At 36.5% G+C, this 22,385-nt stretch overlaps 1 protein-coding gene across 3 annotated transcripts in view; it reads left to right on the top strand.

Moving 5' to 3' along the window:
• Positions 1-22,385, top strand: part of SLC44A1 (solute carrier family 44 member 1) — an 82,264-nt gene that overhangs the window by 1,939 nt on the left and 57,940 nt on the right. For all 3 annotated transcript variants that reach the window (XM_071581459.1, XM_071581460.1, XM_071581458.1), the window contains exons 2-3: positions 15,857-15,946; positions 18,416-18,558. In XM_071581459.1, coding sequence (XP_071437560.1) covers positions 15,857-15,946; positions 18,416-18,558 — 233 coding nt within the window. The remainder of the gene's footprint in view (positions 1-15,856; positions 15,947-18,415; positions 18,559-22,385) is intronic.

Below are 22,385 nucleotides of genomic sequence, written 5' to 3'. Positions count from 1 at the left end.
GTAGGTCCTTTTTACCTCCTCTTTATGAATTTGAATTACTGTTCCCTGTTCTTTTCTTAAATAAAATTGCAGGCTTATTTGTGGGTAACATTAGACCAAAATAAGTAGTAGAGAATCAGTTGGTTTACATATCTGGCTTGGTTGTGGGTTTAATTGACTGATTTTGTTTTTCTGTGAAATTTGTGTTCCACTGTAAGGGTGTGTGATGTTCATGGTACACTACTAAACTTTTCATTTGTCTTCCTTATGTATGGCAAAACATAATATAGTAATTGGGTTTTATGTCTGATATATGTAACTGAAGTTTAAAGAATATTGTGTCTTTTCAGGAAATCCAAATCAAGGATTAGTTGCTGAGTATTTTATGAGCAGTTTTGTCTGGTATAGGAATTGCAAAAACATTGCTACCTACCATACAGCATTACATTAGATCCCAATGTTGGTCTTAATCCACCCTTTTATCATTAAAAATAAATGTTGTATTCCTCATCTACCACTGTCTTTGTACTTTTCCCTCTTAGATTTTTTCCTGCGCAGGGGTCCATTAGACCTTCTTTCATATTGCCTTACTTACTTTTTTCTTCTCCCTTTGTAGCTGCATATTAATCTTTGACATAGTCTCTTCTCTTACTGTGGACACCTCACCGTCATTCCTCATGGCTTTGTTTTTCAAGCTGATTTCTTATTAAGTTTATTCTTCAACTCTCTAGCCTATTTGCTCTTCATCTCCTAATCCCTGTTTCTGTTTCTGAGAGAAATGGTTACTTCTGTTTTGATTCTGCCAGCCATCTTATCTGATTACTGAACCTCCAAGTCCCTTTCTCATGACTGCAGCATCCTCCTCTTATTCATGATAATGCATCTACCTGTGACTGATAGTTCAACTGGGTAGATTTCCTTGTTGTGGTCTTGCTAACTCTTACTTCATGCTCAGATATCCATTTTCTCTCCTGAATGTGTTTCCCAGTTTCTTTGCATTGGAGGCAGTCTAAAGCATTGCCTTGGGCCTTTTCCTGTGTCTTTTCTGGGGTAGAATCTAGATCAAAACTGATTAGAATTGACAGGTTTACCTTTGCTCAGCACCATTGATTGCTACTTACAGAGATGGATTTGCATGTTTACTTTCTGCTTTTTCTGCCTTTCAACTGCTTAGCCTCACCCCAAAGCCCCGTTCATTCATTTTTTCTGTTTTAATTCCAAATTACTGTTTTTTACCTTTTGCTGACATCTTATTCCCTTCCTTACTTTAGTGTGAGTTTTTATTGTCTGTCTACTTCCCTTAATTTCCAGACACCTTAACAGGAGGATGAATGTTTGTCCTCTCTCTTCCTACTAAATTAATTCCAACCTGGATTCTGTGTTGTGCTGAAGTTGTCTTCATAATGTCTCTAAAGGCTTCTTCTGTCCAGGTTGACAGGATTCCCCTTCTTTCTTACCCTTTTTGATCTCTGCTGCTTTCAATACTTTGTGTATTCCTCTACCACATGATGTCTTATTTTCCCTGGGTGGTCTACAGTATCACAGAATATTCTGAGTTGGAAGGAAACTGTAATGATCATCAAGTCCAGTTCTTAAATAAATGGCCCATATGCGGGTAGTACTGTTCTTTTGTTATTATGCACTGCCTTCTACTCTCTGAGTGTTTTTTATTTACCCCTACTTCTGTCTGTGCTTTTACTTCCAATCTCTTTCACCCCTGTTTAACTCCTTATTTTACCAAAATTTTTAACTTGAACTGTTATGAATGACGTTAACCTAAACTTAATGCAAGCATATCAGACTTTCTTCCAGATGTACTTGTTCTTTCCTGCTTTTTCACTGCTGTTTTAGCTGCTGAGGCACTTAAAACTGGAAAACTTTTTTCCAGTACATTTCCATTTTGGTCTTATTCCATGCTAGCATAACTTTCTTTCACTTCCCCTGGTCTAGTATCTTCTGTGATTTGCACTTGTTCTTTATCATCACAACCAGAGTTTTTGTTTGTTTATTTTTTTTTCTTTTTGGTGTTACAATTGTATGATCATTTCTTTTTTGCTCTAGGAGCTTGTGAATTATTTAGATTTACTAAGCTATAATTTGTTTGTGCTTTCTGTCTCTTAAGTATCATCATCATGAACCTTGAGTTTGTTGGAAAAAGCTTGTGCAGTATCTGCTGCACCTTAACATTTGTCTTAAAGCTGTCTCATCATTAATTACCCTGACACATCTTTGAATTGTAGTGTGCAGCCAAAGTGTGCTGACCTATATGAAATGAAGACCTGTAAAGGATGAGAGAAAGAAACCCCACCTCTGTGTGTCTTCTGTGTGGCATTGCTGTTAGTTATCAATATCTTCATGTGATTTTAGCCCCCTGTCCACTCTTGGTCATATATTTATTATGAGTTGTGTGTTTTCTTAAAATGGGTTCTTCTGTCTACGTTCATCTCTTTCGTCATGGGTCTGCTGTGCAACAATGCTTATAAAGTTTCTGCTTACATTTCATAGAGGTTCTGGTTTGGTGGTGGTGGCTTTTTTGTTTGTTTGTTTTGTTTGTTTTTATTGGGTTTTGTTTGTCTGTTTTGGGGTTTTATTTTGTTGGGGTTTTTTCTTAGTGTGTGCTGTTTTGGAAATGATCTTCTCTACCTAAATGTAGACAACTTTTGAGCAATTGATGCTGAAGTTCTGAGTTGATAGATTATTTAAATTTCTTTGAAATCTTTAGTTTCATTGAAGAAGAAAAATGGAATCTGTGGTTGAGTGCAGTGTTCTCTTCTCTTGCTTTTCATTCTTCTCCTTCATGAGTGACGTTTTCTGCTATCTCACACCATTAATATGTTATAAATCTGGATTTGCAGAAGGTAACTGTTGGAGTTCATCATGCTTATGTCACCAACTGTTAAGCTGTGCTGTAAATCTCTTTGTTCCAAGTAATCTCTAACAGATTTTTTTAAGCAAGAAAACTTGCTTTACAGTGTTATTCAGATTGCTCTACTGATGTAGTTCATAACACAATTCCATGAAGTTTGCATTGTTATATCTGAGCAGATAGACTCTCATGAAAGGGAAGGAGGTGCAGGGAGAAGCAGACCTTAAACTGCTTTCTCATGGGGCATTTGTGATACGTAATCCATTCTCCCTTACTGCTGTTCTACAGTTAAAGTGGTTGATTGTAGTTAAAAGGTGTTTGCTTTGGCAATCAAGGCAATTTATTGAAGTCTTTATGTTGGGATTGGGAAATATGGTGTATATTTGTTTATTTTATCCTTATATCTTTTTACTTTAGAGACTTTATCCTAGGTATGTGTGAGAGAACCCTGAAATACTGCCGGAAATTGGAGGCATGGCTGGAAAAAACAAAGCACATGTTATTCTTGATGGTGTTAGTGGTGGCCTTGGTTTTTGAAAGACTGTAAGAGCTTCTCATTATAAGAGGAGATGAAGACAGATCATCCATTGGCTTTCCCTTTATCATCTGCTATCAAAGCAACACTGAATAAATCTGGGGTTCCTAACTTTAAAAACTTGCAGTTCTGATCAAATGTCTCTTCTGACCAGATTGCTAATTTTGCATCAGCAATATCTTCAGTTGTCAGAGGTTCTTGCAGACACATGAATACAAGAAACATCAAAACTTGCCTGTTTCATTATGGGCAAGCATGCAATCATGGAAGAAGACCAGTTTAATAATGGTTTTGATGAACAGAAAGAGTTGGGAATTCTAGTTCCAGGAGATAGGAAGCTTGATTTCTCATTCAATACATTAGATGAGGCTTCCATTCTAGCCCCTGGTAAGCAAACAATATAAAGGATGAAGCATACAAGCAGGATCCAAAAACATGCTAGTGGGTCAGGCATCTCATGAAGTTGTTGACGACTTTTCTGTATTTCTGGTCTGTGAGCTCTGGTTTCCTGTGAAGCATGACATGTCCTTTTACAAGTGGTGTCACAAGCAACTGCACAACCTGTGCAAAGGATTCCTTTTGATCTCAACATAGAAAGAAATATTTCAACTAGATAGATACTTGTAAGTACTCTTTAAAATTGAGTTCTTCCTACTGAGGTTTAGACTACCACTGAGTTGTGTCACTTGTGAAAAGTCCTAAGTTATTTCCTTTACTTTGTCACACAGTTCAAAAATCAACTCCTTTTATTTTTAAGCACTTCAGAAAGTGATACCTTGTATTAAGACCAAGCATGTGACATACCATCCTTACAAGACTTTTTTTCTGATAAAATGAAAACAGTGCTTGGAAGAGATTGATTATCTTGCATTATAGTAGTGAGCACTAAATCCAAAGCTCATGTTATTTTAATCTGTTGGGCGTCAAGAATGTTGTCAGCCATCAGACTTTTAGGCTAGCAATTGTGAAGGTATATTCACTACCATCCAACGAATGACTTTTATTTTTCATTATGAAGAGATGACACTGTTTTTTATGGAGTTGTCAACTGTCTTTATGCTTTTCTGTGCATGCCTTTTCCTCCTTTGGGCTGACTATAATTTTGTTCCTTTGAACTTAGACAGTGGTTTCTTTTGTGAAAATCAGAGCTTTAAAACCAACTTAACAGAAACTGTGTCTTTGGTATTTTATATTTCAATCTTTTCTCTTAGACCAGCTGTTGGAAAATGTATAAATCTTATGTTTAACTTCTAAAACAGTGGTTATGCTGTGTTGATTGGTGACTTTGACCTACTGGTTAAGCTGATTGCTAATTTTATCTCTTTTTGATGAAACTGTACTGAGACATTTTTGTGTATAAATTTTAGAAAAAGAGTCTGTGTTGGTGAATATGTAATAAGGTTCTTTTAGGTTGTCCAACCACTTTGAAGTTTTACAGACTTAGACTAAATAAATATCATTACATTGATTGCCCTCCTAGTGTTAGGCCCCCTTTTTTTTTTTTTTAAGATAAGCATTTTCCTTATGTGGAATTAAAATGTACTGTTTGTGTGACAACAGCCTCAAGAACATCTGTATGTACATTTAAGAACAGAGAAGTCTCAATTTAATTTTGAAGTTCAGCTTTACAGTCCAAAGATTAGTTTTCTCTGTTTTGAAAGATTCAACACCTGGTGTGTAATGCACTGCAGGAATAGGAGATGATTGCTCTATATGGGAAAGCTGAGATTTCATACACTAATTTTTTTACAGGCTGGTTTCTAGCTGACACTATTTAAACCAGGAATATTGCTAGACTGTGGTGGAGACTCGTGGTGAACAGAACATGGTGACTTGCGCCTCATATGCAATGTGCGTGCTTTTAATTAATATCATGTAGTTAAACTGCTGTTTACAGCAGAAAGGACCACTAAACTGTTTTGGTTTGTTTGCATTGAAACCACTCTTGCTACTGTCCATACACATTATATGACTGAGAAAGAGATCTCCGAATGTTTTATATAGATCTGCAGAAACAAAACAAGAAACCCATCTAAGTACTTCATTCAGCATCACGATAACTATGTCCTGGGAATGCTTTGTCAGCCTCCCCCTAGTTTGCTATGAAAAACTGCAAAATTACTGCCTACATACAAGGACATATGCTTATGTAATAAGCTAAGGGCTTAACACATTATTTCGCTTTCCATTCTCCTCCCACTCTGTCTTTCGTAAGTCAGAGCTTTCTTAGTGTTGGTTCCTGTAAATCTACTATACTTTCAGTGTCCTCAAGCACTGCCCTTACAAGAAGAGCCTGAATGTCTTTTGGGTTTTTTGCTTTTCTTGTTAAGCTACAATTTTGGAGCTACAATTTTGGACCTGTCGGGACTTTGTGTTTAAGCAGCTATGATGTTTACTTGCAACCCCTATTTGACTGTAGGATACATTTTGAAGGAATATGTAGCAAAGTGCTTAGTAAGTGGCAACATTGTTATTTTTCACAACAGCCGTGAGCTCCTAAAGAGTCTTTGTGTCTTTGCTCTTGAATTCACCTGAAGACAGTGCAAAGAATAAGTGTAGCAATTTGTGTGGAATGTCCTTCATCTAGACTGTCATCCACATCTCATGTAAAGACTAGTAATTGAGGAGTTCTGCTGTGGAGTTTTTTTTTTTTTGATGGTTTTTGGTTGGTTGGTTGGTTTTTGGTGGGTGTTAACATCATATGATAAAGCTAACAGGTGTGGAAGCAAGGTGTTTATTATAGTTGGGCAGGGTTTTGCTAGTCCAAAGTTTGAAAAGATTTTGTAATTTGGGACTTGCAGTGCATAAAAGGAACAAAATTTGAGATTCTGTGAAACTGATTGATATAGAGGAAATTCAAATGTGATTAAATAACTTGATAAGTACAAAGTAGTCAGAAATGAGATGTTTTGCAGTTTTGATTTGGGGTTATTTGTTGCTGGTTTTGTTTGCATGACTGATTTTTATTAATGATTAAGAACTATGGAAGTGTCAAAAATGCATTGAAATTAATATTTTAGTCCTCTGAAAAATACTTCTGTGATATTTGTAATGTGTCCTTATTGTTGCTTTCAAATAAGTACTTAACAGTGTGTTATGAAGAAAAGAAACAATAACTAAAGACTTTGAGGGTTAAAAACTCAACTTTTGTCTGCAGGTGGCCTCATTGCTAAGCTTCAAAGCCTCAGCAGGTGTGTTGATCATGTCAGCTCTTTATTTAATCAGCAGTGTTATGTTTCAAGATAAATATTTAAGTTGTTGACTGAGTTGGAAGCATGTAATAAAGGAGTTTTTGAAGCAATGTTTAGTATTAGTTGCCTGTAAAGATGAGTGGAATATGATATGCAACACGTGTCCTTTTCAAGAGTGGAGTCTCCATATAGGAGTTTTCAGGGTAAACAGCTTTATATTACACAATCAATAATACTATAAATGATGTCTTATGTGATCTCAGTGTTGTTTCTATTTTGTTAAAAACGTATAAATCCTGTTTGTGGAGCTGGAGAATGTTAGTGAAGTAGCATATGTGAACACACTGAGTTGGTGAAATTTTTAGTTTCTGAAGAGAAGCAAAGTATAAATTCATCACCCTTTGGTGGATAACTTAAAAGCAGTATTATACCATCAGAAAATTTTTGTAGCAGGATCTTTGGGTTTCATACTTAAAATGGACAGATACATATTTTCAGTGGACATGCCATTGAAGAACAAGTGATGAATGTGGAGTTATTAGGAAAATAAGGATGTGGGTGCCCATACATAAAAATACTGGTACATGACTCTGAGTAAAATGTGTGACTAGTGTCTGTCAAAAATTTTTTACCAGTATTTTGCAGTGTAATAAATCAGTTTTATTGCAAACCTGAGAGATTGTCTGAACTCATGATAAACTGCTGTTTGATACTTTATCTGAGCACCTGTAGGTCACACACAGGAGGTCTGTACAAAATGGTGAACATTTTAACTGAATCAACTGTGCACAGTGTCTTTAGACTTCATGGTGAAGTAAACTAAGATTTTGCTATAAAAATGTTAACATGTTTGGTCAAGTCATGAACTAGAAGTAGTTTTGATGCTTCAAGACTTTGCTCAGAACACTTAAAACAGTGCATTCATCACATGAAAATTTTATATGGAGAACTACTTTACTTGAGTTACTACTTTTGTTCTCAGAGTATACTTTTATGGGGAAGTGATGTAGTTTTTTTGGGATTAGATTTTTTTTTTCTTTTTTAGAAAGACTATCATCCAGTCTTCAGAATAACAGAAGATTCAGAATAATTATGGACTACTTGCTTTCTAGAATTAACAAATGTAGACCTTTGTATTAGGATTGTCAGGAATTCTGTTTATTTGTGTGGGTGTTAGAAAATGTCCATGTCTTTTATCTTCCTCTCAATATGAATTCCTTTATGCAGTGTATTTAACAGGTTTAAACCTTAATGTTTTTGTTTGAAAATGTGAAACAACTTGCTAGATTTTAATTTCATATTCAGACATTTTACACACTTGTTTAGGTCAGTCATTATCTACTAAGTTAGCTATGTTTGTAGAGAAATGCTCATGAAGTATTGCTAATTTGTGTTTATAGTGAGACACACTTTACACCTATAATTGGTATCACGTATGTTTTGACAACTTTGTAGTCAAAATGTAGTTCAGATGCAGCCTAGTGGTCTCTTATTCACTGCAGTTTAACTTTCATAATGATAGTAGAGGAATGGCTATTAACTTCATTAGATGTCTGGAACAGGCTCCCCAGGGAAATGGTCACAAAACCAAGCCTGTATTAATTCAAGAAGCATTCGGACAATGCTTTAGGCATATGATGTGACTCTTGGTGTGTCCTATGAAGACCTAGGAGTTGGATTTCATGATCCTAATGGGTACCTTGCAATTCAGTAGGTTCTGTGATTCTGTGTCAAAATGGCTTCTGCTTATGGAATAGAGGCCATGTCTTGGTTTTAGGCCTCAGGTTAGCATGATCTGAAAACATCCTAAATTGTTAAGGCTTGGGGTCAAGACTCATACCACCTTTTTCTTTAGGCTATAGGATTACAAGGTATTCAGAGGCAGAAGAAGTTTCATTAGAACAATATACAGTTGCTGCTAGTTACTGTTTTAAACAGCTAAATAGTGTAGAAAAGTGTGCCATGTCTTGGACAGAAAAATGCCATACTTTCTGTTAAACCTGGAGAATTATAATTTTGTGTTGGAAATAGTTTGGTTAACTAGCAAATTATGGCTCCTCTTATTGATAGGTGGAATGCTTCACAGTAAAGTAAAGGTCAGCATGTGATTAGTACTGTTCTTTAGCTTGTAAAGATATGTAAAATGAGTAAAGAATCATCTCCTGGTCATTAGGAAACACTGCTAAATATTTTAAGAACTGTCTTTTTAATTTGTTTTTGTGTTTTGTTTTTTTTTTTTTTTGTTGTTGTTTGTTTTGGGGTTGTTGTTTTGGGGTTGAGGTTTTGTTGTTTGTTTTTTGTTTTGGTTTGTTGTTTGGAGGCTCCTCCCCCCCTCCCCCTCAGTGGGTATATTTCAATAGCATGTAAAGATGCAGTTTTAAACTTAGCTTGCAAGACAGCTTCTGAACTGGATGACTTCTTGATCATCATCTTTTTCACTTGATCATTTCCAAGGGAGTCATGGCCTTATGTGTCTTTTTGTGGTGTGTACAGTATTGAAAATCCAACTTTGAAGGGTCAAACTTGCATTCTAGATGTGAAATTTATGCATTATATACTCAGTGTGCTATTGGAATAAACTAAACACTGCTTACCAGTTGAATCTCTGGCACTTTATCAGAGCCAGTCTGCCTCCTAGGAAAGGTGGGTGCTGGAGGACTCTGTGGCAATTTCCACAAAGACTGCGGTCAGGATGAGAATGCTTTTTTGTCTCTAAGGGCTGTTTGTTAATGCTTTGTGCACACTGTGACTGTTTGTCTCCTATGCAGATAGATAGATACACAATAATTTCTGAGTTCCTGACTTAAATAAACAAACACTAGTTATTTCTGTTTACTCTCCCATATTCAACTACAGTTGTATGTACTCTAAGTCCAAATGTTACATCAAGGTGATAACAGATGATTTAAAGGGGATGTAGTTAGATTAGTGTGGCCCTTAGGATGAGGTTTTATAAAAAATTATCTTAACCTACAACATCAGTAGTAATATCCCTGTGGATTTTAAAAATTGAAAAAACCCATCCTTTTACTCAAAACCCCCTGAAACATCCACAACCCAAAATTTTCAGTAACTTATCATTACTGAAACTTCCTGGAAATTGTAAAAATGAATATTTCAAATTAGTTAAAGCTATTTGAAAACTTACCTTACACAATTCTTTGTGATGATTTAAACTGCTAGTAGGTAACTTACTTTCTTACTTTTTTGAAAAAGTATCTTTAGCAGAGATTGTGCAGTCTGTGTAATTGTACACAATTACAATCTTTCTTCAGAAAATGGTTCCTCTGCCACCCCCCAAAATAACTTTTGAAAACTATTGAACCAACTTAGCTACCTTGGCACCAACAGCTAATTCAGCAGTGATAGTTGATTCAAAGATTCAAATGTGTCCTTTAAGCTTAATGTAAGATTGAGTTCAAACTGTTACTGCAGCGAAAGGGTCCGTACCAAAAACTGAGTTATTTTTAAATATCAGAAAACCTGAATGAAAAAGAAGGGAAAAAAAAATCAGGAATTGTTTCCACTGTGTGAAGAAGTATGATCAGAACTTTCCTGTTGTTAGATATCAGAAGATCTCACTGTACTATTCAGAAAGGCCTAACTAGTTCCATGGCTTGTAAAACTGTCAGTTTGTTTTTTAGCTGTGTTCCATGCTTAAAAATTAAATAAATTGTGTTCCAATTAGAAGAATGGTCACAGACAAACCCCACTTGAAGGATCAAGCTGGAGTTCAGGCCCAATACAACTGTTTCATGAAAGGAAGATGCATCCTAAATTTTCTTAAATTTTGTAAATTATAACAGGAAGGAAATATTTTAATGCGTGTGCAGTTGTTGTCATGCTTGAGATGTTAAAAATTTGGAAGATGGATGTAATACAGAATGGACACTAAGGTTGTGAATTAATTAAAAATTCAGTGTGCATTGTTGAGGTAAGAGTAGTCAATGAATTTATTTTATGAATTTTTTCTAGCCTTTAAGGAAAGGTCAAAATGAGTGAACATAAATGCTGAAAGTAGTGGTGAAATCTACATACAGAGGATCTGGCAGTACTGTAAACCTATAAGATGAACCATCAGAAGTTTCAGAAATCCCAGGTGGTCTGAAAAGTCACATCCTTAAAGGATGGTATGAGTTACTAAAGGGGTGGATGGGTCAAATGCTGATGTGCTTGAATATCCTGATCTGAAAAAGCTTTGGAAATCTAGGTCTAATTGTTTAGATGGATGACTCAAAATGCCATGCTATGCCTTGCCTTCAGTATTCAATAGACAGAAAGTGGCCATTTCTAAGTCTGGAAAAATAAGAAAACTTCTTCTCAATGCCTGCAAATGGAAAATTGGATGTTTTGCAGCATCTTCATTTTGTGTTAGAACCAGGTTGAAGAAAAAGAGAAATAAGCAAACCAACAAAAAGCCCCAATCTGCTGCTTCTTAAGAGGGAATGTCAAAATTATTTGTGTGAATGTCTGTTAAAAAACTATTCCAACTTTTCCATCTTATTTTCTCCTATTTTGATTAGAAATGGAACTGATTTAAACCACATGCTGAAGTAGAAGAATATTGGGGTCACTATTTTTCATCTGCATTTAAGGTTTCATGTATTATTTATGAATGGGGGTAATAAACCATTTGTCCTGGATGTCGACTTTACTGGAGTTTGGAGCACCTGCACTTGAGAGCTTCTTCAGCCAGTATGGTAACTAACATGGTATCTTCTGAAGTACAACACAGCTTGGCTTTGCTGGCTGTGGACATTGCTGTAAAATTTTGTCTTCTCTGGACTTTCTGAGCACTAAGTATGGACATCCTGGAGTTAATCAGCAGTTTGCAAGACTACCCCTCCTCATGACTAGTAAATCTTTCTGTATGGTTTTGATGGGACATCCCTCATCCTGTGTTTTTTTTTTTTTCTGAGAATTGTTTTGGGCTGAAAGAAGTGAAGGTATTTGTTGTTCTCCTTTGGTTTTGGCTTTTTGTCCTTAACTACCTGAATGAAGGTGTGGCTTTATTCTAACACCCGGTTGTTCATATGCAAATTGCAATAGTCCTGTACTCTCCAACTGCTAGTTTATGCTCACTAGCTGAAGTAAAGCCCAGAGTATAGCCTCTCTCTGCAACTCCTTTTCATCCAGTGGTTGTTACTCATGCCAGTTATTCACTGGGTTGTCCTTAATTCAGCCCACCTGCCTCACTAGTACCTTCATTTTTTTCTTCTTGAAGCAGGCCATCTGTTCACCAGGACTTTTGCTTTCTACTGCTTTTATCATGGTGTTTCCACATCCTCAGTTTGTGGCAAATTCCATCTTTCTCCATATCTTATTAACTTCTTTGCTACTTCCACACTGCTTCATTATCTATATGTGAAGTGCTGATGTTATTTAATAGCCTTCTTGCTTCAGTCACGTGACTTGCAATTTTACATTGCATGACATTTTGTGTTTAAAATAAATTGTAGCTCCTTGCATCTGTAGTCTCCTGGTCACATGCTGTGTTTTCACACTTCCTTGAGCTTGTATATGTGTTGCATTCTGGTTAGGGAAGTGAGTGCTTGTATGGCACTGTAAATGTACTACTAATACAATTAACAGGGAAAGTGGTAACCACTTGTTTTGGCTATACTAGTTTTGGAGTAAGAAATCTGGAGAAGGGGTTTCTATATTTGTTTTGAAGTGATTGGATGCAGTGAATTCCAAGAAAGTAACCTCTCTTTGTTTAGCATTTGCATACAAGCACTTGCTGTGTAAGTCTGAATTCAGCTAGAAAAGCATTCTTCATACTTCATCTTCTGCAAGAGAAAAGCTAACTGTAGACATCCAACTTTCTAGATGTGGAATATTAAGATATGAATGTAAAACTGCTACACCGAAGGATTCTGATTTGATTTTGAGCTTGCTAAGTCTTACATAAAATGGACAGATGTAAACTTCTGAACACACTCATTTGAGTTCTTAAGAGATTATTTCATAAAATCAGCACAGAATAGCTGTTGTGGGCACGGACATGTTTTGTACTGGGTAGAGAGACTCTTTTGCCAGCTTTCTACTTTTGACTGATAGTGTTTCTGATTCTTTATGCTTTCATGGCAGTACAGGTAGACCTGAGCTTTGTTAATGGCAAGAATATCCTTAGCATAGCATAACTATGAAAGCTCTGTTTTGGGAGAAAGCGTAAAATGAATTAAATAATTAAAAAAAAAATTTTTTTACCTTTAGGTTATTAACTTTCTTGCATAAACTGAAGGCTCTTAATCCACCTGGAAGAAAGGCTAAAATCAGAGGAAATGTTGATTTAGTGTTTCAGGCAAAGCATGTCTGCTAACATCTTATGGTATTTCAGTTACAATGGGGACACAGCATAATTTGCAGACTGCAGAACATTTTGTTAACATTTGTTAGACCTTACACTGACCACAGATTAACAATTTGTGTTGCCAAAGCATGAATATTAGAGACTGAGTGAATGCCTAGGAGTGTAGAGTGGATGGGAAGCAGTCACTAGAGAGACATAGACGGGCTGTGAAGCTAAGGAAGAAGATTCAGTGGGAATCCAGAATACAAGGAAGCAACTAAGAAGCAAATAGCAGATACTGCCAGCTAGCTTGGGTTGTAACAATGAGTGGAGAAAAGAAAGATTGGAAGGTTACTAAAGATGTGTGTTATTATACACATGTATCATTTCATACCTTGTTACTATGCTATGTGTTTAAATTGAAAGTTAGTAAGTATCTAGTGCATTTTGAGTTTCCTCAAAGGATACTTTTGGTTTAAAATACCATCCTGCCTTATTTTGTTTTGTATATGAGTTTTTTAAAGTTATGTTTGGTAGCACAGTAAGAGCCATGGACACAGAATTAATTTCTCTGTGTAGACTTCTAAATGCATGCTATGTCATGACAGTTAAAGTTTCATTTTTGACTTTCTTTTCTTTTGGATTGCAGTCCACTTCGTAAATAGAATGGATTATTTATAGTAATTGTTACTTATGGTAACTGTGACTAGTCAGACAACCTAAATCCTTGCCAGAGCTATTCCAGACGCTTTTACAAATCCTATTAAAAGATTGCGTTTGCAGTTGGTATGAGAGGATAAAAAAACACCCCTGAAAACAACAAAACAAACAAATCACAATGTGCAGCGCATTTTATTGCTCCCTCTTTGCCAAGGGCAGTTTACTCTTAAGACTGCAGCTATAACTAAAGTTTATCTTGGCTGTTTATAAAAAAAGTAAATTTCTAAAGAATCTGGAGTTCTTGCAGTGATTCTATGAATAGGAAACATGAAGCCTTATGTATTTTATGCAATATGATTATGCTCATTATAACAATATAAATGTCACAGTCATGTTGCAAGTGTTAAGTTTGATTAGTGTATTACTTCTAAGTGTAAACTGCCAGGATCAGAAGACAGTTTTGCTGAATGTGGGTAGTAGAGTGCATAATGCATTTAGTATCTCTCACTACTGATTATTGAGTAAAAGCCAAAGAAGTTTCACTGTTCAGAACTCACAGTAAATTTGCATAGTTTGAATTAAAACTATATCACATCTGTAACTGGAACTTCCTTAATGAAACAGTGCAAAAGTAACATGTAATTCCCTAATGCAAAGTCAGACTACTTAGAAACCTGTGTGGTTTTGTAGCATAATGCCTGCAGAACTTCTTTTGTATTTACCCACTTTGTGGCTTTCTAATAGTAGTATTTGAAAAGTATTTGCTTTGTGTTTGTGAATTAACAAAAGCCAAAGTCATGAATACCAGAAAAATCACTTTGTTAATGTTATGTAGGTTACGTGCTATTGCTTTTTTTGATTAAAAATCTGCAGAATACATACTAGAGATAAAAGCTGTTGACACTTTATCCAGTCATTTTGTTTTAATTCAGTGCTGATATTTGCTATATTGTCAGCAAAATCCTGAAGATGCTTCAGAGTCTTGAGAGAAAAAAAGAATTCTGAATAGGTTGCTCCCTTGGCTGTGTCTCTGGAGATAACTTTTTATATTCTCCCTATATCAATCTCCTTTTTTTCCTCAAGGATTAAAAATACATTTTTTGTGTCTTGGTGGTTATATCTGAAGATTTAGTATTTGAGAGGCAACTGAAAAAGCTTGTCTGTTTAACTGTTTTTAAAAGTAGTTATAAGCAATACATATGCTCAGTTTGGTATTACAGTTAATGCTTTTTTTCTTTCCTGAAACCTTTTTGCCTAGATGTCTATTTTTAACAGACTTTAATTATCTTAGGAATAAATACACACTTGAGAACTTTTACCTCATGAGCAGCAAACTCTTTGAATTGTTTACAATTGCTGCTCTATACGTTTCAGTAGAGCCTCTATCTTTGAGAAGGTAGACAACTGTTCTTAAAGAGCAATTTATTACTCCTTTCTATATGCAGGGTAATTGTAAAATCTGCCAATAGTGTTTAAAACCTTTAGAACTTCTGAAAAGTGTGACATTTTATCCTTCTTGGAAATCAGATTACTGAAATGTGGTAGATTCACCTTGGCTTAGTGCCAGGTGCCTATCCAGCCACTCCAGCCCTTTCCCTCCCATCCAGACAGGCAAAAAAGTAAGGGTGGGGGGAATGTGTGTAGAAAAAATGCCACAAACCTTGGGTATGATCTAGGCAGTTTATATTAATGAAGAAAGAAGGAAAATTAAAACAGTGTTTGCATACACCAAACAGAAGTAAACAGTCAATCTCTACCTCCCTCAAGCAGTGATGGATAGCCACTCCTCTGAGAAGCAGTACTCCAGCACGGCAACAGTAGCCCTTACAGAGAGAGAGAATGCTCCCTTCCCATTCCTCTTATATCTGGGTTGACGTCATATGGTATGAAATATTTTCCTTGGTCAGTGTAAGTCAGCTGATCTAACCTGTGTCCCCTCCTAGGATCTCAGTTAAACCCACTACATGAAAGAAAATCTGTGAAAGACTACAATAAGAGATATTGTCAATGTCATGCCATTAATTTCTTGTTTTTGTTAATAAAAATACAAGTGAAAATACCCTGGTTTGTGGATAAATATTTGTAAATTCCTGGATAAATTAGTTGTTTTCTGGATGATTAATTACTTGTTGATCTAGCTTCCTGTGGAAGCACTTCTTTTGAAGTCTTAAATGAGTCTTACTCTTTAAATCTTTTGACCAAGCCACTTCAGCTGTCTTGGAGCCTAAAGATGACTCCTGCTATATGTTAATGACTTGTAGAATAATTTTCTGTCTTTTCCTCTTGGGAGCAGACAAAGCGTTGTTAACCTCATCTCTCTTTTATCACACAAGAGCTCCAAGCGAGAGTGGAAGCCTCTGGAGGAGCACAGCTGCACAGATGTACCATGGCTGCTCTTATTCATCCTCTTCTGTATAGGAATGGTGAGTAAAACTCAGAGGATTCTGTAAATGTTGTATAGTTGAAGATTGCATACATAAGATAGGAGGTTTGAAACCCTTCAGTAACTTCATCACTGGAAAAGGTCAGGATATATATTTGCGTGAGAACTATCAGCTGTAGAACAGAAATGGGTAATACATCTTTGGCAGGGATTCATAATTTATTGGTTTTGCCAGTTCTTGCTCCAGCTTCTCTTCTTCTCTAGTTTCAATGGTAAGCAATTTACATCATGGTGAGATATTGCTTGAGTTGCGTTCCTTATGGGACTGTGGCTGTCCCAGAAATGATAGCTTTGAGTCTGGTAAACAGTTACGTGGATCACAGTAAACTTCTTGTGAAAAACAAAACTTTTGCATATCATAGAGTTGGCTGGGGTTTTTTTGGTTTTTCTTTGGTTGGTTTTTCTTTGGTTTTGTTTGGGTTGTTTGCTTGTTTTGGGGGGAGGAAGTTGTTTGTGGTTTGTTTGTTTGTTTTTCTTGGATACTTAGTAGAAGGAGCTACTGTTAACAACCATATTACTAATGGTAATATCTTTCTTTCAAAGTTTTACCAGCTCTGTCATGTGGGATAAAGCCATCACCTTTCTCAACTCAGCCTCCACAATTTGTGTTAAAAAACCAGACCTCTGAATGCTGCAGATTAGTCAAAACTAGCAATACATTTCATCTTGTTTTGTTTCATGGGTATATGTCTGCTGTTCTTAAACAGAAAATGTCTGTGGCTGTCTTATACTGCTGTGTTACAAGCGTAGTGCTTAGGGGTTTGGGACTTATATGCTGTCACCTTTTTTTTCTGCAGTCCCTTGGTCTCTGGTGTTTGGAATAATTCCATTGAAAAATTTCTTCTACTTTCCCCAGGGTGTTTGTCAACAGCTGTGCTTCCAATGCAAAAATTATGACGGTTATTTAAAATGAATTACAGTGTCACTATAATGTGAATTTCTTAAAATTCCAAAAAGTACAGTATTTCCTGAAACAAATAGCTCTCTTTTGTATTTCATTTTTCCCTAGCTTTGTTGATGTTCCCTGGTAATTTGGGAATACTTACCTGTTTCCCCAATTATAAATTAATCTGCTGTGCCTGAGTGTTCAAATTTTCCTCTCTGAGCAATATGATATACAGAGCATTTATCCTATTGGGTCACATACCTTGCTAGTTACTAGTTCTAGGGGATTTCACTTTAAGAGTCATACACCATTCCATGTCAGGAGGACATCACTGTACACTTGTGAATTAGCGTAGATAGAGGAAGGGTTGCATTTTTAATGTGTGTAAGGACAAAAATTCTTCAACCTGCCAAGTACCTGAGTATTATTGTATGTAAAATGTATGCTAATATGTCTTTTGCAGAATAGTAAGTGACCTGAGAAATTGAAAGTGATTGCTGGAAATCAGCTTGAATTATTATTACTTGTGATAGCCTCTTGCCCACTTTGCTCTTGAGTTTGAATATGAAGTCTGTATGCACATTAATGCATTGGCAAGAAAAAGATAACGACCAGCTTGCTGTCTGGAATTTCTCCATATTGTTGGCCTGTCCTTTAGAGAAGAACACTATGCGGTATCTTTAGACATTTAAAACCACACGTTTTCATTGTTTCATGCCAACTTCATTACCTGTTATCATCTTATCTGATCCTGTCACTGCCATTTGTTCTTCCGCACATTTGTCTCAGCAGTTTGTTTTGCTTCCTCTTCTCGAATCTTAGCTTGTCTCACATGTAAGTGGTTTCTTGATGGTAGTGGAGTGAGCTGATGGTTCATTTCTCCCCATCAGTTCATTTCTCCTGTTTGCATAATTACCATCTTGATCTTGGTTTTGCTTGTGAATTGTCTCTGAAAGTTCACAGCAAAACCTGCCTATATAAGGTATTTTCCACTTTACACTGTCTGAGCCGTCTTGCTTTGTCTTTCCTGCATTTTTACCAAGCATTTGGAACCATAGTGGCCTTGATGTGGTCACTTGTTTTAAGAGATTTCCTTAAAAGAAGCTTGTCTTAGGCCTCTTCATTCTAGCTCATCTTTGAAAGCACATAATTTGAAGGAAAGAAAAAAGTCTGAAATCAGGAAAATCTGGATTGTGTGGAATTCTTTAAGTTGCATAATAATCTTTGACAGCTCCAGCTCTGCTTGTAACTCTCCTTCAGCCTGTCCTTGGTCTCCCTTCTGCTTCATGAACCACTTGCTGCCAATATGACTTTAAAAAAACCCCATCTACAAGAGCCATAACTATGCTGCTATAATAGTCAGTGTTAGATGTCTGGATCCTCTTTTAACTTGCATTGAATTTTATCATTGCACAACATTTCTTTATGGTAGTCCTTGTCATTCCTTTTTCAGTCCAAAAGAGTTTTTAGACAATCCCTATTTAGAAAAAAATTAATAAAACTGACTTTTCTGACCTGTCAAACAAAATATTGCTTAACTGTGGGGCCTTTTTTCTCCTCCAGGGTTTTATCTGTGGCTTTTCAATAGCTACAGGAGCAGCTGCAAGACTGCTTTCAGGATATGACAGTTATGGAAATATTTGTGGACAGAAAAATGTGAAGGTGGAGGGAATAGTCAACAGTGGTCTGGACCTCACGCACAAGAAGTAAGTATGTGATTCAATTACTGCATTCTGTAAACCAGGAAAAGCAAAGCCTCCCTTCCTTTGCAAGTGTTTTTCAATAAAATGGGAAAAGGGCTATGCTAACTTATTCCTAGTTGTTGTTCAACACTTCTCTCACCTAGAGGATAACAATTCTTTGTAAAACCAGCAACTGTACTTGGAAAGTGTATATTGACAGATGTGCAATGTGAGTACGGCTAAGACACCGAGGAACTTTTCTTAGTATCCACTTCATGTAGGATTTTGTATTAGCCTGCCAGAGTCTTGTTTCTTGGAGGTTTAGGTGTGACAGGTATTTTCAGATTTGGCAGCTGGCCTTTCATATCAATGTAGAAAGGTTTGCTTTTGATGCTGTATGCTCGGTTTCTGCCTCTAGGTGTAGGGGAAGATGAGATATATCTAACATATTAAATAAGATTTTATAATTTAAACAGTAAGCAGAATATATGTAAGTGAGTTGTGGAGTAAATGAACAGAACCTTCAAGCAGCAAACAGCTCTTACTAAGCAGAGTCATGTTAAAACTCGTACTTACAGTTCTGATATTTCCTATGTTATACACATAAACATCGCACTGCAGTAGTAGTATTGGAGCACTAACAAGAATTCTGGACTTAGAGGTTGAACACCTGTGAACATTCGTTGAGGTCTGTCTGCTGGTCAGTGCTGTGAGTGCATCTGTAAAGAAAGTAAATTATTTAGCCTAACTATAGAACAGTGGTATTAACTGACAAAAGAAGGAAAAAAAGAGAAAAAAAAATTCTGTCTTTGTTGATTCCTTCAAAGTCCTAAAAAAGTTATTAATTTCTAAGTGTGATAGGCTTTTGCTTCACACTTTCAGACTAACAGAAAATCAATGATTTGCATAAGTTACTTTGTAAGGATGCTTTCCTAAGATCTACATATTTTTGCTTACTACTCTAAAAATTTCTAAACACCTCATTTAAGACTTAATGTGGTTGGGCAGTTGGTAGTTACAGGAAGCATTTGAGATAAATAAAATGGCCTGAAACTTTACAGATATCTTCCATCAAAAAAATTTTCTTAATTTTATCCCATTCGGATTGAAAAGGTTGAAATTCATACAGCATAGTTTTTTTATTTTTTTACACAAATGTTTTAGTGCTTTCTAAACCCTTGTGTATTCATTACAAAACTATCATTCTAGTGTTCTGAACTAAAATGCAAAATTTAAAATCATAATTTTAAATTTACCTTTAGAAAGAAATAGTGTCTGAGTTCATGTGAAGGTAGAGAAATTCAAATATTATGGAAATGTAATAATTAATATTTTAATAGTCTCCTACATGTGGCAGAAACCAGGCCATCATGTGAAGAAACATCTACCACTGCATAGTGAGTTCCTCTTGTAAAGGCAACCTCAAAAGACAGCAAATAAAAAAAGAGACTATTTTTAACACAGTTAACAGACAGCCTGTTGTTTGTTAAGAAGTTTAAATGAGGTTCAGAAGGATTATGTTTTTTGTAACAAAGATGTCATGTCTTGAGGCATGACCTAAGCAAATTAATAGATACACTTATAAGGGGCATCATCATCTCTTTGCCTGAGAGTAAGAGAAGACCTTCTACCAAGGCAGATTAGCTGTTCACATGAAGTGCCTGGTATAGACCAGGGTACCCAGTTTTGGAAGAGACTGTTCTTATATAAATGAGTGATCTTTCATTCTCTCACACCCTATACTTTCTGCTGAAAAATTACCAAGCAAATTTAAATAGCTATCTGCTTTGCATCTCTCTCTAGCAGAAGGAGTTTCTACAGTGTCTGAGTTGCAGTTCATGGGAGTATTTCGTGCTATTTTTATAGGAGTACTTTTCAGACAGACTGCAAAAATAAGCTCTTCTTCCTGCCTGTACATTTCAGATTGTGTAGAGAAAAAGAGGACTTTTAAGATCCACAAATGTGGTTCTGGAAATATGAAGTTATTCTCGTTTCATTTTGCTTGCAGGGTAATTCCATTTTCATTTCCCAGTGCAATGGCAGAAAAGCTAAATCATCTGTAAAAATAGCATATTCTTCCTTGTATGTGACAGCAACCCATAGGCACTGTCATGTGGAAATTAAATGGGTGTGGTCTGTCTGGTTATGGAAATCTGGGTGGTAGAGGTGAAGAGCACAGTCTTCACAGGGGTATGATTTACTCTGTGTACATCAGATATGCTGAAACCAGTGAGATGAAATGTTGGGAAGGAGAATTTCACAACTTCGTCTCATCAACAAAGAGTGGCATCTATTTATTTTTGCCACAAAAACCACAGTACACTTTAATAGTCTGTGCTCTAGAGTAAGACACGGAGTTATACTCTAGCCCAGGCAGTGAATTCCAGGTAAAGCTATCTGCTTCAAGTAAGCTTTTTGCTTTATAAGTTCTGGTAGTTATAAGGGGGTTAAAAAAATGATGTTTATTTGCAAATGAATGAGGGCCATGGCAGCTAGAAATGCTAATTCAGTCTGGTTTTTTTCACCAATACTTTGCTGCTTGGACAGAATTCAGTTTTTGCTGTCTAATCGAGTACAAGGAGATGTGCATATACTGCTATAGGGAATAGTTAGGGTGGCATTCCACCTTAACAAATGCCTTTGATCCCAGAAAGTGCTTGGTGGTTAGGTAGTGGGAAAACCTAGGGAGAGTTTGCAGCAAGCATGCAGAGAGTTTGGTTGAGTGAAGCTGTATATGCCCTACTGTTAATGAAATTTTTGACTCTAGGCTCTCATGTCCATTCAAGAGATTTATTGCGACAGATCAATTATGATATTTTGTAGCTTGATCTATGTGCCTTGAAAAGGGAACCTGAACAAAGAAATCCCTGAGCTGTTACTCCCTTTCTGTCTAAACTCCTGTCCCACACATGACACTCCATACTAATAGCAGTATTAGGGCATGGGATGGTTCTGTAGTCCACATTGTATTGTGGTCGTTACAGTTCATATATCATGCTCTGTGGGCTGCACACTCTTAACAGTTACTTTTTAGGCAATATTTAAAATGCTATCTTTGTCTCTTCAAACTATTATTGATGTTCAGATTATTAGCTCTAGGTTTCACTTTATTGCTTTCTGCAGGTACCTGAAAGGAGTCTGTAGACAGCAGGGATCAGTCTCTTCTCCTGGGTAACAATAGACAGGATGAGAGAAAATGGCCTTGAGTGGTGTGAGAGAAGGTTTAGTTTGGACATTATGAAAAATTTCTTTACTGAAAAGGTATAAGCCCACAGAAGTGGTTGCGTCACTATTCCTGGAGGTATTTAAAAAATCTGTAAATGTGGCACTTAGGTACATGCTTTCATGGTGGACTTGGCAGTGATGATCTGAAGGGTCTTGGCAGTAGATGATCTGAAGGGTCTTTTCCAACCTAAATAATTCTATCTAATTTTAAATAATTCCGAATCTACCCTCTTTTAGTTTAAAACCATTCCCTCTTGTCCTTTCACTATTTGCCTATGTGAAAAGTCACTTTCTCTCTTTTTCATAAGGCCCTCTTTGAGTACTGGGAAGCTGGCATAAGGTCTTTGCACAGCCTTCCCTTCTCCAGGCTGAACAGTTCCATCTCTTTTAGCCTGTTTTCATATACTCCAGCCCTCTCATCATTTCCGTGGGCCTCCTCTGTGCTCACTGTAATGGGTTCATGTCTTTCCTGTGCTGGAGGTCCCAGAGCTGTGTGCAGTAAGCCAAGTGGGGACCCATGAGAGCAGAGTATTCAGGGTAGGAATTCATCCCCTTGCCCTGCTGGTCATGCTTCTTTTTATGAAGCCCAGGATACAGTTTGGCTTCTAGGCTGCAGATGTACATTG

Source organism: Pithys albifrons, chromosome Z (genome assembly GCF_047495875.1).
Source record: "Pithys albifrons albifrons isolate INPA30051 chromosome Z, PitAlb_v1, whole genome shotgun sequence".
In the NCBI taxonomy this organism is placed as follows: domain Eukaryota; kingdom Metazoa; phylum Chordata; class Aves; order Passeriformes; family Thamnophilidae; genus Pithys; species Pithys albifrons.
Note: the sequence above shows the minus strand (reverse complement) of the source record. Positions and strands in the feature narration are given on the sequence as shown.